This window comes from Nelumbo nucifera, chromosome 6, assembly GCF_055504915.1.
Source record: "Nelumbo nucifera cultivar China Antique chromosome 6, China Antique-T2T, whole genome shotgun sequence".
NCBI classification, from domain to species: domain Eukaryota; kingdom Viridiplantae; phylum Streptophyta; class Magnoliopsida; order Proteales; family Nelumbonaceae; genus Nelumbo; species Nelumbo nucifera.
Window position 1 is genome coordinate 30,592,229 of NC_142654.1, and position 11,250 is coordinate 30,603,478.

General features: G+C 35.2%; 1 protein-coding gene across 2 annotated transcripts; it reads left to right on the top strand.

Annotated features, from left to right (window-relative positions):
* Positions 1–2,363: 2,363 nt before the first annotated feature.
* Positions 2,364–11,235, top strand: LOC104598443 (MADS-box protein AeAP3-2-like). Of its 2 annotated transcripts, none has more exons than XM_019197984.2 (8): positions 2,364–3,626; positions 3,783–4,200; positions 7,622–7,688; positions 7,835–7,996; positions 8,205–8,246; positions 8,326–8,367; positions 10,096–10,313; positions 10,903–11,235. In XM_019197984.2, coding segments are annotated over exons 2-8 (720 nt in total). In that variant the 5' UTR covers positions 2,364–3,626; positions 3,783–4,012; the 3' UTR covers positions 10,904–11,235. The 2 variants fall into 2 exon arrangements, with proteins under 2 accessions (XP_019053529.2, XP_088746398.1); XM_088890272.1 differs by having other exon boundaries at positions 3,923–4,200.
* Positions 11,236–11,250: the final 15 nt, after the last annotated feature.

Sequence of the window (11,250 nt, forward strand, 5' to 3'; positions counted from 1 at the left end):
CAATTTTGGTATTAAAAACCCATAATTGGAAATCAAACAGTAACCATTTTTCTGAGGAGTTAATTTCACTGTATTTTTTTATATCTATTATTATTACTTAAGTTCAAATTTAATCTTCTTTTCCATTCTTCTACTTAACTAGATATTTAGATATATAAAAAAGGAAGGTTTGATATTGAGAATTTTAACTTTCCAAAACCTGGTTAAGGATAAGAAAAGGACTATATACATTGAGATGTACCCTAGCTTAATGAGATACTCTGGTGTGTTAGATAAGTTCAGAAGAAGCAAATTAAATTTATGATATGCCTCTACGCATATTAATTTAGCAATTTTCAACAAATAAATTAAGGGGGGTTTCTCCAACATGAATTGTTTTTCTTGTTACAAGTTCTAAAAACAAAACAAAACCAACTGATTTGAAACATTGACGGTTTCAAAAACATGTATTGTTTTTCTTTCTTTGAAACAAAATCAACTTATTTTTCCTTCTCAAAACTAAAATACAGAACATGTTTTTTTTGCTGATGTGGCAATTTCAAAAACAAATGAAAACAAAAACATTCCTATTGTAGAACACCCCCTAAGCCTAAATATAAACCTCTCTATACTTAATTCTAAGCATGACCACGTCTTTTCTGAGTTAAATAACATTCTATGTTTGCATCTCTCTCTCTCTCTCTACTACAAATTAACAATCCATTGGCTTTCTGAAAACTCAAACTATATATGCATTAATGAAATTAAGAAGAAAAACCATTTTTTAATAGGTTTCATTTTTCAAAGGCCTGCTAGTGCTAGGAGTAAGAGACCATAGACCCAAAACAGAAGGAATGAAGTGGACGTGAAACCACCTTGGACCACAAAGAGACCCAATTTTGGGACACCCATGTCATTGTTCTTCTTTTCCCTTGTAGCCTTTGTAGGGTAGGTTAAGACACAATCATGGGTGCACCCAAGTGAAGTACCCTGTATATTCTGACCCAAAACGTACGTCTCTCCTTCTGTAGGAGAAAATCCCCCGTGAGATTTCTCACTGCAATGTTTCCCAGGTTTCAGCTGTAGGATTTTTTCAGTCATTTGTCGACCATTTTGTTGTATTGATCTGTTCACTAGAAGACCAAAAATGCAACTAGGCGTCTCTTAATTGTTCTACTGTAATCTTTCCTATAAAGAACTTGTTTGAGGATATATGCATGGAAGAAATCTCTATTTGATTAAATGTCTATATGCCTTTGTTTCGTTAATTTACACAGTTGATTTCCCAACTTCCTTCTGCATATGGAAACTGTGTTAAGAGATTCCAATATTATTCTTTTTTTTTGTGTGTGTGTGTGTTTAATCTTAATTTATCAGAAAAGGAGTAAGAAAGACCCTTCTTTTTATTTTAGAATTCAATAACCTCTTCCTTCACTAAACTCCATGTTTTCCAACTGCATGAAGGTGTATTACTGGGCCAGCAGGACAACTGAGACTGAACCTTGTTGAAGGCAGGAGCTCTAAAAGAAATGGGTTGGTCGATTGGCTATGACAATCCAATACGAGTTGGTTGGACTGGAAGCTGCACAACTCAAATTTAAACCTGTTTACATATATAGCTAGAGAGAGAGAGTAATTAATTAAAAACGTTTACGTGGGGTTGAATGAATAGGAGAGATAGTAGGAATGCAGAGGAAGATTTTAATGGCAATAAAGTTGCAGCTGGTCGAAGTGGGATTCCATGAAGCTGAGAGAGAAATTAAGGTTCAAGAAAGAACGGAGGGGACCAAACATTCGAGCCTAGCATTCCTCTTTAAGAAACTTTTCACATGTTTTGTTGCACCTAGGTTTTCGTTTGCATGGAGAGAGAGAGAGATCATTTTGGTTTAATACCCAAAATAGCCTTCAAGAATCACAGCTTCACATTGAACTCACAGATCCTTTAGAGCTTATACTTGGATTAAGCATCTGTCTGAGCAATGCCAAAATTGTTTATTTGCATTTGCACTGGTGCAAAAGTGCAAACCTGAAGCTAGCAAAGTAAAATCCATAACAAAAGTGAACCAGAATGTACATTCCTTTTGTTTGCACTCCCATGCATTTGTACAGTGCTAATGAAAATGCATTGCAAACAAATGGAGCCAGAAGAAAACCTTCAGATTAGCTACAAGTATGAAACATATTCACAACTCCATCGTGACTGCTTTTTTTTAATTTATGCGTTAACGTATCTGAGAGAAGAAAAATGAGAAGATATCATCTAGCAATATCATTAAATGTGAATTTTATTGTAAGGGTAAAATTGTAACTCAAGCTTATGAGAAAACCAATTATTATACTAATAATAATTACTTTCATAAAGGGAAAATTGTTCAGGAGATTTATACTACAAAATTGGATGGACAAAAGTGTCCTTGAGAAATCAGGATGTCATTCTGCTTTTTGTATATAAAGTGACTAGATAATGGAATTAAACTAGTTATAAATTTTTGTAAATATCCATTCCAGAGAATGATTATTGTAAAATATTAGTATGTTAGAAACTACACAATTAATGCAATTAAGAAGAAGAGATTTTAAGCATTTAACAAGTAATTAACTTGCACTGATGACATTTCAAAACTTAGAAGTGAACCATTAATCTTGATTTCCATGCATGAACAAGACTCTAAACCTGATTGACCAGATTAAGTCTTTCCATATAAATATACTCCAATAAAGCAGTGTTTGGTTTGCTTAAGAACTTTCCCCTCAACTTTCTTCTATCTTATTTTCTATCAAATCAGAGATAGTATAAAATTCCAAGACAATTAAGGATGTTGCATGCCTAGCTATATGGTTATGGTTAAAAAAATAAATTGAAAATTTGAACGAGGGTAATATAGTCTTTTGGCTGAGAGGACACCAGTAGAGTCTTAACTCTTAAAGTCATCATGTCTAGAATCTCTGACGCTTTTATCTCTCGTTCCATATGACGAATAATGCTCAATGACAAAACCATGAACCAAATACCAGAAAGGGAAATTTTAAGTCCTTTTCAGACTTTGTGACGCTCTGTCGTTTCCCATTGTGTCTAGGGTTTTGGCCAACCTCCACATCATTCCCTCTTTGGGAATTCCTGGTTTTCTAACATCTGCACAACTTAGCCAAATGGGTATACACCCAGAAAAGCTTGCATGGAAAATCAGGGCAGTGGTGGTTAACAGTCACACTGAACTTTTTCTTCATGCTTTCTTTGTAGAGCTTGGAATTAGGACTAATTAATCCAAGGTGAAAATTACATAAACGTCACCACTAGAAAGCAATACCTCTTAATTATAACTATGAAGATGATTTCATATGGTATGCTTGTGCATTGTAGATTGATGGTGCAAACCATCTGAATCACCCAATTTAACTCATTTGGATCATCATCTGGTGGAATTAGCCAAACAGCAAATATAGAAATGACATTAAGAACCATCTTAAGAGAGATAGATGAAAGTGGTCAATAGTTAAGATTTTTGAATTACTATTTGCCCAAAACCATGTAATCTCTCTCTCTCTCTCTCTCTCTCTCTCTTGTTTTAAATGGTCTAGCTCAGCACATAGGACACATTTCATTGCAAGCAGTACTGTGCAGCAACAAGAAAAGCAAGCAACAACAGGTAATCAAACTGAAACACAGTCTCAGCTCTCAGCCTTCTCTTTCTGCTTTCTCTCCTCTCCCTATCTCTCATTGCACCTCCTCCTTTACAATCTAAATATATATAAAAAATAATCATTTGGGTTTTCATAAACTAAGTTTCTACTTTTGATGACAGCTCTTTCTGCCCATTAATCCTTATTTAAGCTTCACCCAAATTAAGCTCTCTTACCAATAAAGCAAAACCTCCATTTGTCTGCCTTCTTGGGATTTCTCCAATTGATCGATGGTCTCTGTTTTCGACACTTGAACCAGCAGGAAAATCAGGCAGAAGAAAAAGGTTAAAATTCCCTTGTTTTCTCTCTTTCCCTAACAAGAAGACAGACAACCCTCCACTGTTTGATAATTATGGGGCGAGGAAAGATAGAGATCAAGAGGATCGAGAATACAACCAACAGACAAGTTACCTTCTCCAAGCGCCGAGGAGGGCTGATGAAGAAGGCCCATGAACTTTCTGTTCTGTGTGATGCCCACCTTGGGCTGATCATCTTCTCCAGTTCTGGCAAGATGTACGAGTACTGCAGCTCACAGTCTAGGTCTGTAAGCTTATTAGTTTTTCATTTTTCTTGCACAGCTATAGCTTTAATGCTTTCCTATTTTTCACTTCTGATGCATCGTATTGTTGCACTCAGGTTGTCAATTGTCATGTCTTCCCAGATTTTTCTTTTAATTAATCTTATTTAATTTCTGTGAATCCTCAGTGCAACATATATGTGTACTTCATATTTTATCTGCTTGAAAAGCTTCATCTGATAACATGTTTTCCAATTGACTGATGATTCAACAGGAACGTTCAAACTGGGAAAACACTGTGAACCCTAGCGTGTTCATCACTCACTGGCCAAAACATTAATTAATGGCCAGCTAGCTTGCTTTTCAAGTTATTGCACCAAACAAACTGATGAACACGATATATAGTTGATAGTTCACATGGTTTACTCAGCGTCAACGTTGGCGCATGATCATTGCTCTTTCCAATTAACGTAGTTGTAATTTGGCAGCTTTGAGATGATAATTAATTAGTTTGTCAGCCCCATTTTTCCTTGTGAAATCAACACGGCCTTAAATTTCTCAAGACTTTCTTCTTTGACTAGTTTTTTTTTTTTTTTTGGTACTGTGTGTAGACAGATTGATCCGTACAATAAGGCTGTGTTTGGATGATAGAAAATAATTAAGAGAAAAAAAGAAAGTTGAGGAACAGTTACTGAGGAATTTCACAAAACTTATTAAGAACTTTCCTTCAACTTTCTGTTTATCAAACCAAAAATAGCCTAACTTCTCTTTTGTTATTTTGTTGTAATCGTTCTGATTAATTTGTGGGCTTTATTGGCCAGGTTTTTTAAGTATGGATTTAATTGATGATTTCTCCTTTCAATTCATGTTTTAAAATCCAAAATAGGAGAATTAATCCGGCCGGTTAGACCAGCTGTGACAGGAACCAGGTCCATAAGCCATTTGATTTAATTTGATCCCTAATCTGGACATTCAAGCAATTGGTATGACTATATATTAACACCATCTACTTAGTTGCTAAACAAAACCTAGTTATAAATTTGGGTGAACTCCTTTTTTATTTGCATTGCTGGTGTATTACCTACCTTTTTCATTAGGTGCAGTCAATTGGGTGTTCTCTGAATTTTAGCATGTCTTGGTTCGATTCGATTAAATATTCAATAAGTTCGAGTTTGACTAAAAAATGCAATACATATATAATTGAACTTGAGTAGAAACTGTTTGATTAAAGTTCGATTCGATTGCACCCCTACTCTCTATATAAATGTTCTCTTACAATGTTGTGTCACAATATAATTAAAAGGAATTATAATGAGGAAGCACTTTACCTTCCAATCTGCTAGCCTTGAACCAATGTGATTGAATAAGATAGATGGACAATTTGGTGCAAAATACAATTGTCTTAAAAAAGAATTCAAGTTAATTATAGACATCATGAAAGAGATTCACTCATGAAACATCAATGGAGATGTATCTCCATTAAAGCACAGTCAAAAATTTGGGTGACTGTTGTTGGATTGATAAATTTTAGGTCAGTGTGCCTCAGTGGGAGCTATATCCATTGACTCTACCAGCCGAGCAAGTTGGTAATTATTCGGAATTTAGAATTTTTGCACTCTTGATGGCATCTCAGATATGCATGAAGTTTAGATATATAGGATGCATGTATAGATATATTATATTCTTCTATGTTTTGTTTTCAATATACTAGTATAAGGGTATATATATGCACAATTAAAGATAAATGGGTAGAAAGATGAGAAGACATTTATTATATGAAACGATTAGATTAAAGAGAAAATTATTTTCAATATACTAGGTCTTTACTCGTTAGATTAAAGAGAAAATTATTTGAACAATGTAACGATTCTTTCCAAGCACTGATATTATATGAAACTATTAAAATATTTTGAGTTTTAACTTTTATGGCTTGAACAGCATTATATAGTAAAGATGCAGTAATTTACTAACAATTGTAGTAAATAAAACACTTGTCGTGACTTAGATACTATGGTTCAGGTATGCAGAGAATGCAAAATCTGTTTGTATGTAAAAAATGATGAGATTATTGTGGATTTATTCTTTATGTACCATTCTATACTTCTTCCAAGCTGAAGAAAACTAGGTGCCCCATATTATATATTGTGGTATGAATACATATTAATGCATGCATGCATATATGTATCAATTTAGGAACTTCTCTTTCAAAAACAAGGTTTTAATGGTCCAAATGGATCATCTGAAATATACTTAAAATTTATAAAAAATAAAAAATAATTAAAAAAATAAAATTGATTGGAAAACTGTCCATCGGTTCAAATAGTTTAATGATTCAACCATCTAAATCAGCGGTTCTCTGACCAAGTCAACAATTTTCTAATAAAAGGTGGTTCAAGGGTGAAATGATATCAGTTACTTGGCCAGTTTCTGGGCTGGTCTGACCATTCGGATTAATGACAGTGCAAGTGCAAAAACCATGTTAAAAAATATGGCTAACCTCCCTAGATCCGGTAAAAAGTTGACCCAACCCGAAAAAACAGGGTTAGGGTCTCATATTTAGCTACCTGAATGTGAGAATGACTCGACCTGACCCAACCCGGAAAAAATTGGGTTTGATTGGGTTGGGTTGCGTCATGGGTCAACCTGCTGACCCGGTTGTCAAGTCTAATTAGGACTATTTATGCATTGTTAAAAGTTTCCACTCTTTAATTTTTTGCTATTTAGTCTTTACTCTTTATTGTTTACTCTTTAAATTGTTAAATATTCAAGTTTTTTATTTTATATTTGAAATTTTAAGATTAATTCTTTAAATTTTGACATTTTCATGTAGTTTTTTTTTTTAATTTCAATTATTTTTTGAGATGACCCAAATTGACCCATGGGTCAATCCTAACCCGAAAATTTAGGGTTAGAGTCTAGCATTTGACAACCCTACCCGAAATTCAACCCAAAATATCTTTGACCCAACCCGAACCCGACACACCCAACCCAATTGCCAGTTCTAAACCTCCCAATAAGAAAATGAATGAATAAATTTTAACCCACGTTTAAAAGTCGCATCATATCTTTTAATAACAGATAAAATCTGACTTAACTTACTAAAACAAAAGGCTCAATACCTTACCATATAATCCCATTCTTTTACATAAAGTGGACTATAAATTATAAATCAAACCCAATTTGGTCTCCTAAATCAAAGAAAAAGTCAAATCTAAATTTATCATATGGATAGTTGGTCCCATTTCCCAAATAAAATAAGTGAATATAATTTTCCCAGTAATTAATTAATAATTTAATATCATTTAATAACAAATCAAATCTAATTTTACTTTTCTACCTTTGAAATAATTAAAAACCCAGCAAACATAAAGGCAGATGTCTGCAATATTACATTAACTACTTGTGTATTTAACTTGAGTTGTTATTTACTTCTGTCTGCTGCAGCATGCAACAAATCATCGAAAGGTACCAAAAGGTCTCAGGAACTCGTATCCAAGAGTATGATAACCAGGTAGACTAGTCTTGATCTTGATGGTCTATAGATGTGTGTGTGAGAGAGAGAGAGAGATTTTGGGCCATTTGTTTGATGATTTAAGAAAAGCAAAACCATCAATAAGACTGTAAATTGTGGTTTTGATTTTTGTTGAACTGTTTCAGCTAGTATACAGCGAGATGACGAGGATGAAAAACGAGACGGACAGGCTACAGGCAAGCATGCGACACTTCACCGGAGAGGACTTGGCCTCTTTACCTTATAACGACTTGCATCAGCTTGAAGAGCAACTAGAAAATTCTGTTAACAAGGTTCGAGCCAGGAAGGTAATTTTCTGATTCAATTGTCTGAACTCTAAAACCGCCAGTATTCAGATGGTTTTTCATTGAAAGATGATAGAAAATAAGCACCCAATACACTAACGTTAGTGATTTAGGGTGGAATTTTAATCCACTCTTGGTTTGCTTGTACATTTGTAAGTTTAACAAGAACACCTGATTTCAATTTCTTTATGATGACACACTGAACATACAGAATCAGCTCCTGAACCAACAGCTGGACAACCTACGGAGGAAGGTAATAACTAATGACTTAATGAGTAATAAGTTCTCTCTCTCTCTCATCTTGTTTGTTGGTTTTATATATATGGCAACAGGAGCAAATATTACAGGAGCAGAACAGCCACTTGTACCGTTGTGTAAGTTCTAAACCAGCTAGCTAGTAGGTATGCTTTGTAGTTTGTACAACTCTTGATGGGGGAATGGTAATGGGTCGGTCCATGAGATGCTCAACTTAAACCCGAACCCGATTTAAACGAATAGTTGAACAAGTTGTAATTCCAAAAATGGGTGGGGTGGGAGTCGGGTCACAACTTGAGCCGGATTAGCCCGAATCTAACCCAAGGGTCTGGTTGGACCTAACCTGAGCCTAATCAGACCCAAAACCAATTTCGGCTTGGTTGGGTTAAGGCTGAAGGATTTTAGGTAGGGCTAGGGTTAGGGTTGAACAGGTAAGGTTGAAGGTCGGGTTGGGTTATTATTAAGATTTAGGGTTTAGGGTTTAGAGGCTTAAAACTTCGCGTTGAGATCAGTTGATGAAAATGGTGGTATTTGACACCTGATACTGATGATTAAAGGCAAGGGTGTAAATCAGGCCAAGTTGAGGTCTACCTTAACCCAACCTTAGCTGTTTTGGGGTTGGATTGGATGGGATCGGGCTAGGCTCAGGTTGGTCCAATTGCTCCATTTCCATCTGTCAAATGTTCTTTTCTCTACAACCAAAGGTTGAGGTTAATTTAGTTTTAACATTATTACATCTAAAATGACATAATCATCATGTTTTAGACAATCATTCAGATATATTATAAATAGATAATTAGATGCATACATACATGCATGGTTGCATATAAACATATAAGCATACATGTATATATATATATAATATTTGTATAGATACATGCTTATATAATAATTGTACATACAAATATGAAACTAAGTCAATTTTGAGTTGGGTCAGGTTGGCTAAAGCCTCAACCCTACCCAATTCAAAGTTAAATCGGGTTCATACCTTCCCTAACCCAAACTTCAATTGTTGGATTTCGGGCTAACCCAACCCAAGTTAAGGGTCACAGTGTCAGTACTTGATTATCATCTCTATTACCTGATCAGTATGATTGATGTGTATATATAATGTAATCAGCCAAGTGATCCTAAAAAATGGCACCCGTGTAGGAGCACTCAATGCACAATAATCAGTAGGGATGGCAATTTCTACCCTACCCGGTGGGTACTCACCCCTACTCTCTTTGATGGGGTAGATTTTTTTGCTTGAATGATAGGTTTTGGGGTGGAGATGGGTTTTAGGATTCTACAACCCATACAGGTATAGATAGGGCACGGTATTAGACTAAACCCAATCCTCCCTGACCCACATATTATAGGAAAGCATATAAACTTTATGTACCAAGTGTTGAATTTAATCATATTTTGAATTTTATGTGAAAGATGATTCCTTGCTTGTGTGTTTTCTACATGTCTTAATCAAATACTTAGAAATTTTGTTGTTTATTTGTGTTATTTTATTTATTTATTGCTTATATATGACAACACATAATAGGAAATTAGATATGGATTCCAAATCCAACCCACCCCTATCCTTAAATGAGAGGAAAGTTTTACATTTTCATGTGCGGAAAAGATTTGGATTGTCATGATCCAACCCACTACGAATTTTAGGGCGGATATGAGTTGGGAGGTTTAGGGAGATGGATAGGATGTAAAATTTACAAAACCCTCCCCAAACCCGCCCCATTGCCATCCCCTTTTTTCTGATGTAAAAAACCTTTTGTATTGGACCCACTTTAATTAGAGGGTCCTATTGATAAGAATGTATTGTATGTTAACTGTTGTGGACCGTGGTTAATTAGCTTATAGAGCATCAAGCGGCAATGGAGCACCAGCAATCACTGATGGAACAGAGTACGGAGCATACAGTATTGGATCATTTCGGGCTTTATGCAGAGGAGCAGGGGAGAAATATGCTTCAGCTTTCTACTCTCTCTCCTCAAATAAATCCTTACCGCCTCCAGCCTACTCAGCCCAATCTACAGGAAACTAATCTCCAGGGACATGGTTTACAGCTCTGGTACTGACCTTTCTCATTCTCAAAGAACATGGGTTGGGCCAAGTCAGAACTCATCCTCAGATTAGAAATTCCTAGCAGTGATGATTCAAATCTGCTTGAATTTGAAAACAGTTGGACCTTAAAAAACAATCCAAAAATAGAATCGTTTTGGTCATCGGTTTTTTGGTTAATGATTTGATCATTTGGTCGAATGAATGGTCCATTCTGACAAAAAATAATTAAAAATAAAAAATGGCTAAAAACCGTTGAACGGTTGACGGTTCGACCGCCCGAGTCAAAGGGTTGTTCACTGATTCAACAGTTTTTTGTCAAAGATCGAGTTTGGGGTAAAACGGAACCGATTGCCTGGATGGTTTCTAGACCAAACGGTCCGACCATCCGGGTCAATGGCGGTTCGAAAACCATGCCTAAAATGATGGATTGGTTAATTTGTGGGGTCTTTTGTTTATATAATAAATTATATTGGGTTTGGCCCTTGACGACTCAATTTGGACCCACTAATCCAATGTCCGAATTATCAATTAATTTGGCTTAGAAGATAAATATTTTTTAATATTTTAATTGATTTTTTATTCACTTACTTTTGCAGAGTCATCACTTGCCATGAGAACTTGAGAAGTGCCTCAGATCATGATGAAGAGTAGGCATAGAAAATATAATTCATAGCAGTCATCTAGTCTAGAGAAGTGCTTCTATTAGTTGAGTTGATCAGTTGATAAGAAGGTAAAGAAAGCTTGACTTCTATATAAGGTTCTGTCAGGTGGATTCAATACTTAATCCAACACTATATATATATAATTATAAAGAGATGGGTATTCTCATATTCCTGATCAAGCTTGTGTTTAAGTACCATTTGTTTTGGGATTCTCATATTCCTGATCAAGCTTGTGTTTAAGTACCATTTGTTTTTGTACTTGAGATGTTTTGGGTTGACCAA